The sequence below is a fragment of the Leucoraja erinacea genome, unplaced genomic scaffold (genome assembly GCF_028641065.1).
Source record: "Leucoraja erinacea ecotype New England unplaced genomic scaffold, Leri_hhj_1 Leri_449S, whole genome shotgun sequence".
Classification (NCBI taxonomy): Eukaryota; Metazoa; Chordata; class Chondrichthyes; order Rajiformes; family Rajidae; genus Leucoraja; species Leucoraja erinaceus.
The window spans coordinates 70001-89343 of record NW_026576350.1 but is presented as its reverse complement, the minus strand read 5'-3'; the positions used below and the strand labels follow the sequence as shown (position 1 = coordinate 89343).

At 48.8% G+C, this 19343-nt stretch overlaps 2 protein-coding genes across 2 annotated transcripts; both read right to left on the bottom strand.

Annotated features, from left to right (window-relative positions):
• Positions 1 to 380: 380 nt before the first annotated feature.
• LOC129693850 (uncharacterized) lies at positions 381 to 14048 on the bottom strand. Its single transcript, XM_055630608.1, has 3 exons — positions 13597 to 14048; positions 2620 to 3285; positions 381 to 2088 (listed from the first exon to the last, which is right to left on the bottom strand). The coding sequence occupies exons 1-3, from the start codon at positions 14020 to 14022 to the stop codon at positions 1000 to 1002; spliced, it is 2181 nt and encodes a 726-aa protein (XP_055486583.1). The 5' UTR covers positions 14023 to 14048; the 3' UTR covers positions 381 to 999.
• A 2979-nt stretch (positions 14049 to 17027) lies between these two features.
• Positions 17028 to 19319, bottom strand: LOC129693851 (uncharacterized). Its single transcript, XM_055630609.1, has one exon. It carries the CDS (start codon positions 19301 to 19303, stop codon positions 17186 to 17188), a length of 2118 nt encoding a protein of 705 aa, XP_055486584.1. The 5' UTR covers positions 19304 to 19319; the 3' UTR covers positions 17028 to 17185.
• Positions 19320 to 19343: the final 24 nt, after the last annotated feature.

Below are 19343 nucleotides of genomic sequence, written 5' to 3'. Positions count from 1 at the left end.
AGTAGTGTGCGATTAACTTTTGAAGTGGGCCTTTTTTTGACCAAGTGTAGGAGATATAGTCACTCAATCCCCTTTTTAAATGACTTAACTTCGAGAGCAGCGCGAATGTTGGGTGGTAACCTATTGGTCTCCTAATTTGAGGATGGACATCCTTGTGATTGAGGCAGCACAGCATAGGCTCACGAGATTGATCCCTGGGATGGCGGGACTGTCATATGAGGAAAGATTGAAAAGACTAGGCTTGTATTCACTGGAGTTTAGAAGGACGAGGGGGGGAGGGGGGGGTCTTATAGAAACATATACAATTATAAAAGGACTGGACAAGCTAGATGCAGGAAAAATGTTCCCAATTGGCGAGTCCAGAACCAGGGGCCACACAGTCTTAGAATAAAGGGGAGGCCATTTAAGACTGAGGTGAGAAAAAGAGTGTTGTGAATTTGTGGAATTCCCTGCCACAGAGGGCAGTAGAGGCCAAGTCACTGGATGGATTTAAGAGAGAGTTAGATAGAGCTCTAGGGGCTAGTGGATTCAAGGGATATGGGGAGAAGGCAGGCACGGGTTATTGATTGGGGACGATCAGCCATGATCACATTGAATGGGGGTGCTGGCTGGACGGGCCGAATGGCCTCTTCCTGCACCCATTTGCGATGTTTCTATTACATTCCTTTATCGTCCTTGAGTAAGGGGAAGATTGGTAGCAAAGTTTATGCAAATTTAGCGAGTTGATGATGTGGGGAGTTATTTTGTCTTGTTTCATGGCAGTCGGTGGTCTGGGATGACGGGAGATTTGATGGCGTGATTTTGTGAAGCTCCTTATAGGTCTTAGCCTGATTCTGCGGAGCTCTAGGGTATCGCATGACAATAAACTCTCTTGACTCATGACATTTGTTTATTTATTTCATAACACACACACTCTCTCTCTAGCCAAACTTAACATGAAACTATCACCAGCTGGTCTTGGTACAGATCTACCTGCATCGATCTGGTTCTCGTCTCCCATCACCTATTTAGTCGTGGGGGTCTGATGTTGTTGATCGCATGCTCCGGGGAGCCGCGGGGTGAGTACTGCTGCCCGGCGGACCGGCCGAGCCTCTTGGCGTGGCCCTGGTGCCTGACCAGCCTGCCGGACTCGCCCATGCTGCTGTTCCGCCTCGGAGTCCCGGACGAGGTCGAGGAAGCAGCGGCGTCGGAAGGGGTGGCCGACAACCCCCGCCGCCTCCTTCCTCTCCTCCACAGCGGGGCGAACGCACGGAACTTCTCCTGGAAGTATCCCGCCACTGTCGCCCTGCTCCGGGCCTCCAGCGAGCTGGATTGCAGCATCTTGAGGAGCAGGCGGAAGAGCAGCAGCTCCGGGGACCCCCCGGGCTTACACCCTGAGCAGCGGGGGTCCAGGAAGCGGGTGACGGTCACGATGTCAGTCACAATGGACAGGAACCCCGGGAAGTCCACCTCCTTGAAGTCCACGAACTTCAAATTGTCGGGGACGAAGGGGTTCTTCAACGGGATCCCCATCTGGTACATGACTCCCAGCACGTCTGAGGCAAGGATGTGACCCTTGCGGTCTCCCACCAGCATCTGGAAAGCTTCGTAGAACCCCACCAAGTGCTTGGTGCCCAGTTCGCCCTTGTTGTCCCCCGTCTGCTCGGTCTCCACCAGTTCCAGTGAGGAGCTGGGGAAGACGTCCCCAGTCTTGAGGCAAAAGCTCTCCCTGGCCCTGGCCTCCAGCCTCTGCATCCGCTGGTAGTAGTAGTGGACCAGGCTCCTGCTGGACTCCTCCGAGATGGCCCGCCTGGTGAGGAGCTTGAGGAGCAGCTCGAAGAGTACGCCGTTGCCCACGTAGCCCTTGTGGAGCTCACAGGCCGGGCAGGAGTCGGGCAGCTCGTCCACGAAGCGCAGGAAGGGGCCGGTGTCGGTCACTGTACACCAGAAGTCGCCGAAGCCCACCTTGCCGTCCCCGTTGCGATCCAGTTTCCCGAAGGCTTTCTGTGCCTCGGCCTCGCTGGCTTTGAAGCCTTCCTCCTTCAGCAGCGCCTGGAAGCGGTGGTGGTCCAGCAAGCCACCGGGCCCCTTCGGAAGGAGCTCGAAGACCTGGAAACATAGAAAATAGGTGCAGGTAAAGGCCATTCATTGCGATCATGGCTGATCATCCCCAATCAATAACCCGTGCCTGCCTTCTCCCCATATCCCTTGATTCCACGAGCCCCTAGAGCTCTATCTAACTCTCTCTTAAATCCATCCAGTGACCTGGCCTCCACTGCCCTCTGTGGCAGGGAATTCCACAAATTCACAACTCTCTGGGTGAAAACGTTTTTTCTCATCTCAGTCTTAAATGACCTCCCCTTTATTCTAAGACTGTGTGTGGCCCCTGGTTCTGGACTCACCCAACATTGGGAACATTTTTCCTGCATCTAGTTTGTCCAGTCCTTTTATAATTTTATATATTTCTATAAGATCCCCCCATCATCCTTCTAAACTCCAGTGAATACAAGCCTAGTCTTTTCAATCTTTCCTCATATGACAGTCCCACCATCCCAGGGATTAATCTTGTGAACCTACGCTGCCTCAATCACAAGGATGTCCATCCTCAAATTAGAAGACCAAAACTGTGCGCAATACTACCTGGCGGAAGGCTCGCTGTAGGTCTTGCGTGGACAGAGACGAGGTGGGCATGGCTCTGTCCAGGTGGCCGCCCTGCGATGTCCCGGCTTGCGGCGTCGTCCCCTCCAGCACGCCCTCGCCCCAGCCCTCCAGCTTGGCCCTCATCCTCATCACGTCCTGCCTCATCACCTCCAGGACCTTGGTCGCCTCCATCTTCTCCACCATCTCGTCCACCGTCTTCTCCACCGCCCGGAGGACCGCCTTCACCACCCTCTCCACCTTACGCTCCCGTTCTTGGAGGCTTTCTGTCTCCCTGCTGGTCCTCCTGCCTCTCTTCTCTCTTCTGTCTGCTTCCAGGCCTGTCGACGCTCCCTCTCCCTCTCCCCTTCTGCCCTCTGCCGGCAGGGGCAGGGTACGCCTCTCGTCGCCCGAGCCTTGCATTCGCCCCCTAGCCGATGCATGTAATGGGAAATTCCTGTGTCCTCTGACGGTGGCAGCGGCAGAGCGAGCAAACTTTCTCCTGGCCACCTGGCCGCTGATGTCACATAAGCATTGTCCTTCGTAACTGACCTGGCATCCAGCCATCCCGTCACCACAAGGTCTCGGGTCTGAGCTGTCAAGCCCTTCGCTGTGGCAAAAGGAGCTCGGATCCCGCTGACCTGTCTCACAAAAGAGCCAGCCCAGAACCTGGAGTGGGGGAAGAAAAGAAGCCAGCATCAATAACCAAAAATCTGTAGCCTCCTTTTGCTCTGGTATTTTTACTTCATTCACATGTTTAATTAATGATAGACAATAGGCTGATCATTCCCAATCAGTACCCCATTCCTGCCTCCTCCCCATATCCCCTGACTCCGCTATCTTTAAGAGCCCTATCTAGCTCTCTCTTGAAAGCATCCAGAGATGCACCGCCCTCTGAGGCAGAGAATTCCACAGACTCACCACTCTCTGTGAGAAAAAGTGTTTCCTCGTCTCCGTTCTAAATGGCCGACCCCTTATTCTTAAACTGTGTGTGGCCCCTGGTTCTGGACTCCCCCAACATCGGGAACATGTTTCCTGCCTCTAGCGTGTCCAAACCCTTAATAGTCTTATATGTTTCAATAAGATTCCCTCTCATCCTTCTAAACTCCAGAGTATAGAAGCCCAGCCGCTCCATTCTCTCAGCATATGACAGTCCCGCCATCCCGGGAATTAACCTGGTGAACCTACGCTGCACTTCACTTAATAGCAATGTTAATAATAATAATAATGTTTTATTATTAATGTGATTGTCATTCCTAACTATCACTGTATGTCGTTGTCACTTGCGCGCGGAGCAACAAGCCAATTCCTTGTATATGGAATATATTGTATATGGAGCAGCTTTGCATATGGAATATATTGTACATGGAGCAGCTTTGGCTGCCGCTGCTCTCTCTTCACACTGTGTTTTTGATTTTCTGTTTTTGGATTGAATTCTGTTTTTAATTTGTGTCTCTGCGATGTCTTTATTACTTATTTTATTCCGATTATATATTTTTATTCCGATTACTATGTAAGGTGTCCTTGAGATGTCTGAAAGGCACCCATTAAATAAAATTTATTATTATTATTATTATTATTATATGAATACTTGGCCAATAAACTCATTCATCCATTCATTAATTACAATGAGCAAGCTCGAAATTGGCCCACTCGACTGGTACAGCTGCCTTCATGAATGATAGGGTGCAGAATTAGGCCATTACTAAACTAAACCAGTGTTAGTGTGATGGGATCGCTGGTCGGCATGGACCCGGTGGGCCGAAGGGCCTGTTTCCGCGCTGTATCTCTAAACTAAACTAAACCACTTCTGGCAGTGCATTCCAGGCACCCACCACCCTCTGTGTAAAAAAAAGCATGTCCATTAAACTTTCCCCCCTCTCACATTACAGCTATGACCTTCAAAACCCTGTCTCACGGTACGAGTTCATTCCAAGAACTCTCTCGAGTTTGCCCTCATTCAAACTCGGAGATTTACGGTAATGGCTACTCGTCTGTACTCGGGGCTCTCGTGGACATTTTTCAACATGTTGAAAAACCTTCACGAGTTCCCATGCTTACCTGCCATTAGCGAGTCTTCCCGAGTACCTGCCGTTAAGATACGTCCCTAAGCTCCGACTACGTTCATTCTCCGCGCTTACTACGTACGAGTGGGTTTTTTTAAACTCGGGAAAGCTCTTGGAATGAACTCGTACCGTGGGACAGGGCTTTGAGTGTTTTTTTGATATTGCCACCCTGGGGAAAAAGGCTCTCACTGTATCTCAGGTAGACAAAAATGCTGGAGAAACTCAGCGGGTGAGGCATCTATGGAGCGAAGGCAATAGGTGACGTTTCGGGTTGAGACACGAAACGTCACCTATTCCTTCTCTCCAATAGATGTTGCCTCACCCGCTGAGTTTCTCCAGCATTTTTGTCTACCCTCAATTTTTCCAGCATCTGCAGTACTTTCTTAAACATCACTGTCTATCTCTGTCTCTCATAATTTTATGTACTTCTCTCAAGTCTCCCTTTAGCCTCCGATGTTTCTGAGAAAACAATTCCAAGCCTATCCAAGCTCTCCCCGTGGCTGAAACCCTCTAATCCAGGCAGCATCCTGATAAACCACCTCCATGTAAGCCTCTAAGTAAGTCTGAGGTAATCCTTCTCGGCCTCTCAATCAAAACGATAGCAGGCAGCCTTGGAAGCCTTACCCCATTATTCAAACCTCACGTCAAAAACCTTGACGTTATATTTGACAGCATTGAAATTTGACAAACAAGTCTTCTTGCGTATGGTGTGCACTGCCTAAAGTTGTAGGACAACTTGTTCTATTTGATCTTATTTGATTGTGCACACCGGGTTGATTGCATTTGTCGAAACTGGGCGGACCACCTGAAGGCTGCAATCTTCCACCCCACAAACAAGTCAATGCCGTGGTAAAAGCTAGCTTCTTCCAGCTTCGGACGATAGCTAAAATAAAACAATTCCTCCAGTTTGATGACCTTGAAAAGCTCATCCACACATTTATCTCCTCCCGCCTCGATTACTGCAACTCCCTCTACACTGGCATCAGCCAATCTTCCCTGTCCTGACTGCAACTGGTCCAAAACGCCACAGCGAGACTCCTGACGGAGACCCGAAAAAGGGACCATATCACCTCGATCCTGGCCTCTCCACTGGCTCCCTGTGTGGTTCCGAATACATTTCAAGATCCTTCTTTATGCTTACAAAGCCCTTAACGGGCTGGCCCCCACCTATATCAAAAGTTTGCTTACCCACCACACCACCTCCAGGTCCCTCAGATCGGCCGACTTCGGGTTATTGAACATCCCGCGGTCTAGGCACAAACTCAGGGGCGACCGTGCCTTTGTGGTTGCAGCTCCTAGACTGTGGAACAGGATCCCTCTTCCCATCAGAACTGCCCCCTCCATTGACTCCTTTAAGTCGAGACTTAAAACTCATCTTTACTCTCAAACCTTTCTTGACGTCCTCTGAGCGAGGGCTATATGTATGTATTTATGGATGTACTTAATCTATGAACCATTGTTGTATAACGTTAGTACCTCCACCAATGTAAAGCACTTTGGTCAACGATAGTTGTTTTTTAAACGTGCTATAGAAATAAAAGTGACTTGACTTGACTGCACCCTCTCCAAAGCCTCCTTCCTGTAATGGCGGCAACCAGAACTGCACGCAATACTACAAATGTGTCCCGTCCAAAGTCCTACAGAGCTGCATCATGACTCCTTGACTCTTACACTCCTGGGCTCAACGCCCCTTGTAATGAAGGTCACAAGTGATAGGAGTAGAATAAGACCATTCAGCCCATCAAGTCTACTCTGCCATTCAATCATGGCTGATCTATCTCTCCCTCCTAACCCCATTCTCCAGCCTCCTCCGTACTAATCAAGAATCTATCTATCTATCTATGCCATAGACTTACCCATTGACTTGGCCTCCACAGCCTTCAGTGGAGGTGGCCGCAGATCAATGGATACAGAATTCAAGTATCATTGGCGACAGGGACCCGGGTTCGATCCCGACTACGACTGCACTCCAAATGTTTAATTACTGGAGCAACTCAGCAGGTCAGGCAGTATCTTTTTTTAGGTAGACGCAAAATGCTGGAGTAACTCAGCGGGTGAGGCAGCATCTATGGAGAGAAGGAATGGGTGACGTTTCAATAGATAATAGGTGCAGGAGTAGGCCATTCGGCTCTTCGAGCCAGCACCGTCCCTGCCTTCTCCCCATATCCCCTGACTCCGCTATCTTTAAGAGTCCTATCTAGCTCTCTCTTGAAAGTATCCAGAGGTTCTTCGGCCTCCACCGCCCTCTGAGGCAGAGAATTCCAGACTCACAGCTCTGTGAGAAGAAGTGTTTCCTCGTCTAAGTTCTAAATGGCTTACTCCTTATTCTTAAACTGTGGCCCCTGGTTCTGGACTCCCCCCAACATCGGGAACATGTTTTCTGCCTCTAGCATGTCCAAACCCTAAACAATCTTATATCTTTCAATAAGATCCCATCTCATCCTTCAGAGTGTACAAGCCCAGCTGCTCCATTCTCTCAGCATATGACAGTCCCGCCATCTCGGGATTAACCTGGTGAACCTACGCTGGGCTCCCTCAATAGCAAGAATGTCCTTCCTCAAATTAGGGGACCAAAACTGCACATGGTCGGCACCCTTCAGAGCGCTGGGAGAAAACCCACGCAGGTCACAGGGAGAACGTGCATACTCCACACAGACAGCAGCTGTAGTTAGGGTGGAACCGAGGTCTCTGGGGCTGTGAGGCGGCAACTCTACCTGTGCGCAACTGACCTGAAACGTCACCCATTTCTTCTCTCCAGAGATGCTGCCTCACCCGCTGAGTTACTCCAGCACTCTGTGTCTACCTTCGATTTTATCCAGCATCTGCAGTTCTTTCTCAGTTTTTTAGTTTAGAAATATCAATGGGTCGATGGTGGAAAGGGTCAAGAACTTCAAATTCCTGGGCGTGCATATTCCCGAAGTTCTTTCCTGGACCCAGCACACTGATGCAATCATTAAGAAAGCACATCAGCGCCTCTACTTCCTGAGAAGATTACGGAGAGTCGGTTTGTCAAGGAGGACTCTCTCGAACTTCTACAGGTGCACAGTAGAGAGCACGCTGACCGGTTGCATCGTGGCTTGGTTCGGCAACTTGAGCGTCCAGGAAAGGAAAAGACTACAAAAAGTAGTAAACATCGCCCAGTCCATCATCGGCTCTGACCTCCCTTCCATCGAGGGGATTTATCGCAGTCACTGCCTCAAAAAGGCTGGCAGTATCATCAAGGACCCACACCATCCTGGCCACACACTCATTTCCCTGCTACCTTCACACTCATCTCCCTGCTCCCTGTCCCTGCTGGCTCGGACAAAACTCTGAACATTAATAGCACATTATCTGTTATTTGCACTTTATCAGTTTATTTATTCATGTGTGTGTATATTTATATAATGGTATATGGACACACTGATCTGTTTTGTAGTCAATGACTACTATGTTCTGTTGTGCTGAAGCAAAGCAAGAATTTCATTGTCCTATCGGGGACACATGACAATAAACTCTCTTGAATCTTGATCTATTGCAGTCGCTGCCTCAAAAAGGCAGCCAGCATCATCAAGGACCCACACCATCCTGGCCACACACTCATCTCTCCGCTGCCATCAGATAGAAGGTACAGGAGCCTGAAATCTGGTACATTCAAGTTCATGAACAACTTCTTCCCCACAGCCATCAGGCTATTAAACTCGAAATCAAACAAACTCTTAACTATAACAGCCTATTGCACTTTATCTGTTTATTTATGTGTGTATATATGACACACTGAGCAGTCCTGTATTTATGCTTAGTATATTCTGTTGTGTTGCAGCAAGCAAGAATTTCATTGTCCTATCTAGGACACATGACAATTAACTCTCTTGACTTGACTTGAAACCGGCGGTTTGGCCCACTGAGTCCGCAGACTAGTGATCGTCCCTGCACTAGTTCGATCCTACTCCCTAGGGACAATTAACAGAAGCCTATTAACCTACAAAGCTGCATGTCTATGGAGTGTGGGAGGAAACCAGAGCATCCAGCGAAAAATAGACACAAAATGTTGGAGTAACTCAGCGGGATAGGCAGCACCTATGGAGAGAAGGAATGGATGACGTTTCAGGTTGAGACCCTTCAGAGTACCCGGAGAAAACCCATGGAGGTCATGGCAAATTTTGAGATTTTAAAAATCAAGTCTGCAATTTATCCAATCAGATAAAGCATAAAAAGAAGTTTAATTTGACACCTAATTCACTTTCATATCTTCAGTATTAAAACAGTTATGGTCATTTTCATACTCTGAAATTAGCATCTTGTTCCCTATTGCTTTTCCATTCTTTACACAAAAGCTGTGATCGGGTACAGTCAAAAGCCCATAACTTTCTTAAAAATTAAGAGAACTGAATGAAATTTTCAGTTATTATAGATTAAAGCATTCTGAAACAAATATGAAACAATCTTACTCAGATTACCTGAAATTAAATCATATAATTAGTTAGTTATCTAATTGTAGCTAATTAAAAAATGCAATTACTAGATCTAAACATCTATCCATTTCTTAAGAAAAGGTTAACATTTTTTAATAGCCTAAGTGTCCAAATAACATTCACACAAGAATTCACAATATTAAATGATTTTTAAATCTAATTGTCATGGATTTATAGGCCAAATTTAGTGTTTAATTCACGTAAATTAATGGGCATTTAAATCATCTTGCTAGTGGGTTTTGTGGAACGTGATCATTTGGAACGTTGTGGTTGCGGTTAATTTAAACCCCATGTCGGCAGGAAAAACACTGCCGGTTCGTATATTAACATAATCACGTTTTCGCCGATGAAATTTTGATTTAAGGAATCCTAAGAAGCAAGTTTACATGTAAAATAGACGACTTACCTTATGTTTTGTCCTGTACGTGAGATCCGTCCCGTTGACAGCGTTAGAAGTAGCTTTTTATTTTACTTCAGTGCTTAAATTGTCCCGCGTTTTTTTTTTAAATTCCGAGAACGGCAGTCAGAACGAATTTTCAGCATCAGGTAGTAGCCCGTGAAAATATATCTCGGACAGGCAGGAGAAAACGGCATTTTAATCACGCCCCCCCCCACAAAGGCGCCAAAGTCGCGCACACAGCCAGTGGCAGAACTGCAGCGCCGCTGAAGGTAAGTTTTGTAACATACATGAGTATATCAGGTAAGCAAAAGGGAATAAAAACAGAATGCAGAATATAGTGTTACAGCAACAGGGCCGCACTGAGGTACGATACGATAGAACTTACATAGACAATAGGTGCAGGAGTAGGCCATTCGGCCCTTTGAGCCAGCACCGCAATTCACTGTGATTATGGTTGATCATCCCCAATCAGCACCCCGTTCCTGCCTTCTCCCCACATCCCCTGACTCCGCTATCTTTAAGAGCTCCATCTACCTCTCTCTTGAAAGCATCCAGAGAATCTGCCTCCACTGCCTTCCGAGGCAGAGAATTCTAGATTCATAACTCTCTGGGTAAAAACGTTTTTCCTCATCTCCGTTCCAAATGGCCTACCACTGTGTGTGGCCCCTGGTTCTGGACTCCCCCAACATCGGGAACATGTTTCCTGCCTCTAGCGTGCCCAATCCTTTACCAATCTTATGTTTCAATAAGATCCCCTCACATCCTTCTAAATTCCAGAGTATACAACCCCAGTCGCTCCAATCTTTCAACATATGACAGTCCCACCATCCTGGGAATTAACCTGGTGAACCTACGCTGCACTCCCTGAAATTTGGAGACTAAAACTGCACACATCTTTATTTGTTCAAGAAGGAACTGCAGATGCTGGAAAATCGAAGGTAGACAAAAGTGCTGGAGAAACTCAGCGTGTGCGGCAGCATCTATTGTCAAGAAGGAACTGCAGATCCTTTTGTCTACCTTTGATCTTACATTTATACCAAGTATACAAACGCAAGCCAATTAACCTACACACATGTACGTCCTTGGAGTGTGGGAGGAAACCGAAGTTCTCGGAGAAAACCCACGGGGAGAACGTATAAACTCCGTACAGACAGCGCCCGTAGTGCCACGCTTTTCTTCTGCCCCTGTGGAAGTTGAAGATAGCCACAAAAATAGACAATTGGCAATAGGTGCAGGAGTAGAGGCCCTTCGAGCCAGCACCACCATTCAATGTGATCATGGCTGATCATCCCCAATCAGTACCCCGTTCCTGCCTTCTCCCCATATCCCCTGACTCCACTATCTTTAAGAGCCCTATCTAGCTCTCTCTTGAAAGTATCCAGAGAACCGGCCTCCACCGACCTTTGAGGCAGAGAATTCCACAGACTGACAACTCTCTGTGTGGAAAAGTGTTTACTCATCTCCGTTCTAAATGGCTTACCCCTTATACTTAAACTGTGACCCCTGGTTCTGGACTCCCCCAACATTGGGAACATGTTTCCTGCCTCTAGCCTGTCCAAACCATAATAATCTTATATGTTTCAATAAGATATCCCCTCATCCTTCTAAATTCCAGTATATAGGATGGCCGGGTTACAGTTTGCCAAGAAGTACTTAAAAGAGCAACCACAGTTCTAGAAAAAGGTCTTGCGGACAGATGAGACAAAGATTAACATATCAGAGTGATGGTAAGAGCAAAGTATGGAGGAGAGGAGAAACTGCCCAAGATCCAAAGCATACCACCTCATCTGTGAAACATGATGTGGGGTTGTTATGGCCTGGGCATGTATGGCTGCTGAAGGTACTGGCTCACTTCTTCATTGATGATACAACTGTTGATGGTAGTAGCATATTGAATTCTGAAGTGTATAGACACATCCTATCTGCTCAAGTTTAAACAAATGCCTCAAACCTCATTGGCCGGCGGTTCATTCTACAGCAAGATAATGATCCCAAACATACTGCTAAAGCAACAAAGGAGTTTTTCATAGCTATAAAACGGTCAATTCTTGCCAAGTCAATCACCCAATCTGAACCCAATTGAGCATGGCTTTTATATGCTGAAGAGAAAACTGAATGGGACTAGCCTCCAAAATAAGCATAAGCTAAAGATGGCTGCAATACAGGCCTGGCAGAGCATCACCAGAGAAGACACCCAGCAACTGGTGATGTTCATGAATCGCAGACTTCAAGCAGTTGTTGCATGCAAAGGATATGCAACAAAATACTAAACATTACTATTTTCATTTGCATGACATTGCTGTATCCCAAACATTATGGTGCCCTGAAATGGGGGGATTATGTATAAACACTGCTATAATTTCTACATGATGAAACCAAAATGTATAAAAAATACCATTTAATAAAATCTGACAATGTGCACTTTAACCACATGTGATTTTTTTTCTATTACAAATCTCAAATTGTGGAGTACAGAGGCAAATAAATAAATGATGGGTCTTTGTCCCAAACATTATGGAGGGTGCTGTGAATAACTGGGGTCCCAGCACTGAGCCTTGCGGCATCCCACTAGTCACTGCATGCCATTCTGAAAAGGACACGTTAATTCCTACCCTTTGTTTCCTGTCTGCCAACCAGTTCTCTATCCATGTCAATAACCTGCCCCCAAAAGTGTGCTCTCATTTTGCACACTAATCTCTTGTGTGGGACCTTATCAAATGTTTTTTGAAAGTCCAGATACACCACATCCACTGGCACTCCCTTATCCATTCTACTTGTTACATCCTCAAAGAACTCCAGAAGATTAGCCAAAGCATGATTTCCCCTCCATAAATCCATGATCCCGTCACTGCTTTCCAAATACGCTGCTATAACATCTTTAATAATCGACTCAAGCATCTTCCCCACTACCAATGTAAGGCTAACTGGTCTATAATTCCCCATTTTCTCTCCCTCCTTTCTTAAAAATTGGCTATCCTCCAGTCCACAAGAATGGATCCAGAGTCGAGAGAACATTGGACAATGATCATCAATGCATCCACGATATCTAGGGCCACCTCCTTGAGTACTCTGGAATGCAGACCATCAGGCCCTGGGGATTTATCTGCCTTCAGTCCCAACTGTTTACCTCAAAGATCTTACAGCAAGCAAGATAGATCACTTGACGAAAAAGTCGTAGTATGGTCATGGGCAGATTCATGGATAATTTTCGGCCCCATTTCCGTAACCGGCTTCCGTCTCCGCACCAAAGATCCCATAGGATATTAGTGCGGAGATGGAAGCCGGTTACGGAAACATCCTCGTAAAAATAGAAGTTATTTGGGAAAAATCTTCTCCACATTTTCGGAATTAAAATTTATTAACACAAACTGTTCCCCCGCAACGTTGATTACACTGCGAGTCGGGTTCGGGTTACTGAAATGGATGAAAAAAAGGCCCACGTTCCGCTCCGTTGTGTACTACATGTCAGCCCATTGCATTTAGCAGGAGTAGTCTATCTTGCTTGCTATAGGATCTTTGGTTTACCTAACACCATTTCCTGACTAATGTGAATTCCCTTCAGTTCTTACCTCCCACTAGATCCTCGATCCCCTAGTATTTCTGGGAGAATGTTTGTGTCTTCGTTAGTGAAGACAGAACCAAAGTATTTGTTTAACTGTTCTGCCATTTCTTTGTTTCCCATTATAAATTCACCTGCATCTGATTGTAAGGAACCTACATTTGTCCTCACTAATCTTTTCCTTTTTACATATCTAAAGAAGCTTTTAGAGTTAGTTTTTATATACCCAGCAAGCTTTCTTTCATGCTCTCCCCCCCCCTCTTAATTAAACCCTTTGTCCTCCTCTGTTGAGTTCTAAATTTTTCCCAGTCCTCTAATTTGCTCCGTAGTCTGCCCAAAATTGCTCACAATACTCCAAATGCGGCCTTACCAGCCCCTTATTTAGTTTAGTTTAGAGATACAACGCGAAACCAGGCCCTTCGGCCCCCCGAGTCCGTGCCAACCAGCGATTCCTGCACATTAACACACACACACTAGAGACAATTTATGATTATACCAAACCTGTACGTCTTTGAAATGTGGGAGGAAACCGAAGATCTCGGTGAAAACCCACGCGGCCACGGGAAGAACGTACAAACTCTGTACATACAAGCACCCGCAGTCAGGATCGAACTCGGGTCTCCGGGGCTGTAAGGCAGCAACTCTACCGCTGCAATGCCTTAGCTGGTGAGCAAAATCTGCAGGAAGAAATACACTTGATGTTTCAAGCACAAGGTCCTTTGGTGTAACTAAGACATCGATTTTAGTGTCTGTCCCCACAGATGTTGCCTGCCCTGCTAAGCGCTTCCAGCGATATTCAGTCTCAATTGGAGTCAGCGATTCTACAGGATCAGGAGAGACAAGGAGAGGCTGGGTCTGTTCACACAGAGGGTAGGGTGGTGGGTGATGGAACAAGCTGCCGGAGGAGGCAGTTGAGGCTGGGACCATTGCAACGTTTAAGAAAAGGTTGACAGGTACATGGATAGGACAGGTTTGGAGGGATATTGGTCAGACGAGCAGGTGGGACCTAGTGTTAGACACAAAATGCTGGAGTAACTCAACAGGACAGGCAGCATCTCTGGAGAGAAGAAATGGGTGATGTTTCGGGTCGAGACCCTTCTTCAGACCCCGAAACGTCACCTATTCCTTCTCTGCAGAGATGCTGCCTGTCTCACTGAATTACTCCAGCATTTTGTGTCCATCTTCGATTTAAACCAGCATCTGCAGTTCCTTCTTCAACATTGGGACTAGTGTTAGTTTAGTTTCATCCTACAACTGTCAGAGGGCAGTGCTGAACTACTATTTACCTCTTTGATGACCCTCAGACTATCCTAGATCGGACTTTGCTGGCTTTACCTTGCACTAAACATGATTCTCTTATTACATTATAAATGGATCGATTGTAATCATGTATTGTCTGTCCGCTGTCTGGTTAGCACGCAACAAAAGCTTTTCACTGTACCTCTGTACACGTGACAATAAACTAAACTGAAACTGAATTTAGTTTAGTTTATAGGTAGACAAAAATGCTGGAGAAACTCAGCGGGTGAGGCAGCATCTATGGAGCGAAGGAAATAAGTCCATGAGTCCATGCCTGAATTGTTGACAGATGCAAAATGCTGGAGTAACTCAGCGGGCCAGGCAGCATCTCTGGAGAAAAGGAATGGGTGACGTTTCAGGTCAAGAACCTTCTTCAGACTTCTCCCCAGAGATGCTGTCTGACGTTTCGGGCTGAAGCCCTTCTTAGTTTATTGTCACGTGTCCCAAAGTGAGAGGAGAGAGGCAATCTAGAGATATGGAAGGGGTAAGGTGTGAAAAGGACAGGTCAAAGCAGACGATGAAAAGGAAATGTAGATAGACACAAGAAGCTGGAGTAACTCAACGGTACAGGTAGCATCTCTGGAGAGAAGGAATGGGTGACGTTTCGGGTCGAGACCCTTCTTCAAACTGGTAAGGGAAACAAGAGATATAGATGGTGATGTAGAGAGATAAAGAACAATGAATGAAAGATATGCAAAAAAGTAACGATGATAAAGGAAACAGGCCATTATTAGCTCGGGCTCCTCCTCCTTTTTCCTTTCTTGTCCCCGCCCCCGATCAGTCTGAAGAAGGGTTTCGGCCCGATACGTTGCCTATTTCCTTCGCTCCATAGATGCTGCTGCACCCGCTGAGTTTCTCCAGCTTTTTTGTGTACCTTCGATTCTCCAGCATCTGCAGTTCCTTCTTAAACATTATTAGCTGTTGGGTGAAAACGAGAAGCTGGTGTGACTTGGGTGGAGGAGGGATAGAGAGAGGAAATGCCGGGGCTACCTGAAGTGAGAGAAATCAATATTCATACCACTGGGCCAATGTATAAGCATCCACATCGTGAGCAATGGATACGGTAGATGAGGTTGGAGGAGGTGCAAGTGAGGAAATTGTTAGCTGAGCTGAAGGTGACAAGGATTGTTGAAATCTGACACCTCAGGGGTGTATGTGTGTGCGTGTCTGTATGTGTATAAGTGTGGGGGTGAGTGTGTGTGTATGTATTTATGTGTGTGTGTCTGTGTCTCAGTGTGTGTGTGCCTCAGTACTAATGTGTGAGTGTCTCAGTGTATGAGTTTACCTATATATGTGTGTTTGTCTGTGTTTCGTTTAGAGATACAGCGCGGAAACGGACCCTTCGGCCCACCGAGTCAGCGCCGACCAGCGATCCCCACACACAAGAGGGACAATATGCAATTACATCAAGCAAATTAAACTACAAAAACCTCGTCTTTGGAGTGTGGGAGGAAACCGGAGCACCCGGAGAAAATCCACGCGGTCACGGGGAGAACTTGCAAACTCCGTGAAGACAGCACCCGCAGTCAGAATCGATCCCGGGTCCCTGGCGCCGTGAGGCAGCAACTCTACTGCTGCGCCACCGTGCGTGTGTCTCAGTATGTGTGTGTGTGTGTGTGTGTGTCACCAGGGGTCACACACAGTTTAAGAATAAGGGGTCGGCCATTTAGGACTGAGATGAGGAAAAACTTTTCCACCCAGTGAGTTGTGTGAATCAGTGGAATTCTCTGCCACAGAAGGCAGTGGAGGCCAATTCACTGCATGTTTTCAAGAGAGATTTAGCTCTTGGGGCTAACAGAATCAAGGGATATGGGGAGAAAGCAGGAACGGGGTACTGATTGTGGATGATCAGCCAGGATCAATAAATGTGAATCTTGACCCTTGAATGGCGGTGCTGGCTCGAAGGGGCTGCACCTATTTTCTGGGGGTTGTTTGGAAGTGTGTCTTGATTGTATATGTGTGTGTGTGTGTGGGATGGGAGATTGTAACCGTCACGTGGTCCACCCTGTTTCGACGAATGAATGCCCGGCCTGCACAATCAAATAAGATCAAATAGAACCAGTTGTCTTGTAAGGGCCTGTCCCACTTACGCAACCTTGGCTCGCAAATTAGGCGACCTCGTGGTCGCTTGAGGCGTACGGGCCTCGCGGGGCCGGTCCCACTTCGGAGCGCGGAGGCATATGGAGTTGTGCGGGGCTGGTCTCGACATTGTGCGGAGCTCCGAAATTCCTGCAATGTCTGAAAATTTTGCGCGGCATCTTGATGTCGTACTCAGAATCTTGATAGCGTACGCCTAACGCATGGCGTTGCGCGATGATGTCACCGCCTGGCGCTGTGCGACGACCAAATTCAGTTGGCCCACCTCCTTCCCAACTGATTGGTAAGTATGACGCAAATGATGTCACGCACAAACTTAGTGCGTACTTAGCGCGAACTTCGCGTGAACTCCGCTTCTGTTTGGTCGCGCCAAACGCATGCAATTGCATGCAAGCGGGACAGGCCCTTTAGGCTGAGCTCGCCGTACGCAAGAAGAAGTGTATGTGTGTGAGGTGAGCGTGTGCAGGCGCTTCCTGCTCTCCCCTTCCCCGCCACCCCTTCTCCTTGGACATGAAAAGATGGCACTGGTGTGTGTAGAGAGGTTGCTTTTATTATTTCACATTAAGGCCGCGAAGCCATCCTTTACATTACCGAATTGAGGCGCTCACCCCTCCCTTTCGGGGCTAGGCTCGGAGGAGGCTCAGACATTTTCTCTTTTCCCCCCCAGGAGTGTGCTCGCCACTAATAGTTACGCCTACTTCTCCTTTTTCCCTTTTTCTTCCCTTTTCTTCTTGGCGGGTGCCGAGCAGCTCCGGTCTAGCGACGGGGCCCTCCATGTCCACGTGTATTCCCGGAAGGCGTTGTGGAAGGCGGGGTTCCTCATCACGGGCCTGAACTTCTTCTCGTAGTACTGCCGGTTGGCCAGGACATTGCGGGTGTACTCGTCGGTCTTTTCCTTGGCCTTCTGCCGCAGAGCTTGGCTACCCGTGGTGGCCGGCCTTGCCGCCTTGCTGGGCGACACCGATCTCTTGGGCTTGGGTGACTTGGTGCGGGCCACCCTCTGGGGCCTGGGTGGCGGTGGGGTGCGTTTGGGAACAGGTGCCGGAGCTAGGGCTGGGGCTGGGGCTGGGGCTGGGGCCGGTGCTGGTGCTGGAGCTAGAGCTGGAGCTGGGGCCGGAGCTTGAGCGAGGGCGGGAGTGGGAGCTGGAGCGGGGGCAAGGACAGGAGCTGGGGCCGGAGCCAGGACTGGGGGCGGGCGGCTCGTAGCGGCGCCGGCACCTTTGGGAGCGGACTTGGGCCTGCCTTGCTTCTTGGGCTTCGGTTGCACTATCTCCAGCTTGGGTTGGTAGTAAAATGCCAGGGCGGACATGGTCTCGTTCTCGACCTGACCCGACTCCACCGACTTCAGCAGGACGGCGAAAGGGAAGACCTCGGGAGACAGAGAGTGAGCAGCCTCCGGGTAGGGAGGGTCCAGGAAGCGGCCGAAGACGGCCGTGTCCGCCATGATGGTGAGGAAGTCCCGGAAGTCGACAGGGCGGCCGCCGTTGACCCCAGCGAACTTCACCTCGTCCGCAATCAGGGGATTGCGCAGTGGGATTTGAAGCTGGCTCATCATACTGCTGAGACAGGGCAAGTCTATCCGCTCCTCCCCGTCAGTGGGGAAGATCTGGAAGACCTCCCTGAAGGCGGTGACCTGCTCGGGCTTCAGGGGAACCTCCCTGTACTGCTCATCCGGCCCCAGGATGTCCAGGTACTGCAGCAAGCTGTAGACGGAGACTCCGAGGAAGGTTCCCTCCACGATGCTGGTGCAGGCACCTTTGCTCTCCTTCCTGGTCTTCAGCTTAGCGCCTTTCTTCTTCTTGTAGAAGTACTCAATGATGCGGCCAGTGGAGTCCTCCGAGATGATGCGCGAGCCCAGCAGCCGGGAGAGGATCTCAAAGTAGACCGTGTTGTCCACCAGGCCCTTCTGCAAGCCTGCGTCCTCCCGTGTGTTGGGCAGCTCCGAGAAGAACTGGCTGTAGAGGCGGGCATCGGTGGCAGCGACCAGGAAGTCCTGGAACCCCACCGTCCCGTCGCTGTCAGCATCCAACCGCCGGAAGGCCTCGGTGGCTCTGGCCTCGCCCGTCGGGAACCCCTCCTCTTCCAGCAGCCGCTGGTAGCCAGCCAGGTCCAACTGGCCGCCCGCCCGCTCCACCAACTGGTCGTACAACCGCTGGAACTCGTCCTCCATCACCGGGGGCACCATCACCTTCTCCTTGCTCACCTTCTTCTTCACCGGCGGCTCCTCCTCCTTTGCCTCCTTCGCCGCCTTCTTGGACTTGGCCCCGGCCGACTTTTTAGACTTGACCGGCGCGGCGGCTGCAGACTCCTCGGTCTCCGAACTCTCCGATTTCACCCTCGAGCTCTCCTCACTCTCCGACTCCTCTTCCCGCGCCTTCTTCTTCTTCTTTTTCGACGGCTCCGCATCCTTGGACTTCACTTTCCCCGCCGCCTTCTTCTTCGCTAGCTCTTCCCTGGCCGTGGCCTCCTCTTTCTTCTGCCGCTTCATCTTATCCACCTCCTTCTTGGACTCCTTCAGCTGACGCTCGCAGCTCTCCGGCGGCACTGCCGCATCTCGAGCTTCTTCCTCCACCATCCGCCCCATCTTCTCCATCATCTTCTCAAACAGCTTCTGCCCTTCCTCCACCACCAGGTCCACCATCCTTTCGATCTTCTTCTCCGGCACATCCTCCATCTTCGCCAGATCCTCCATGATCTTCTCCACCTTCTCCACCACATTTTCCACCACCTTCTCCACCACCTTCACCATCTTCTCCCGCTCCCCCATCTTGGTCTTGCCAACTTCTACCATCCGTTGAATTGCCTTCTCCATCACCCGGTCAACCACCCCCTCCCTCTGCCGCCTTCTCTTC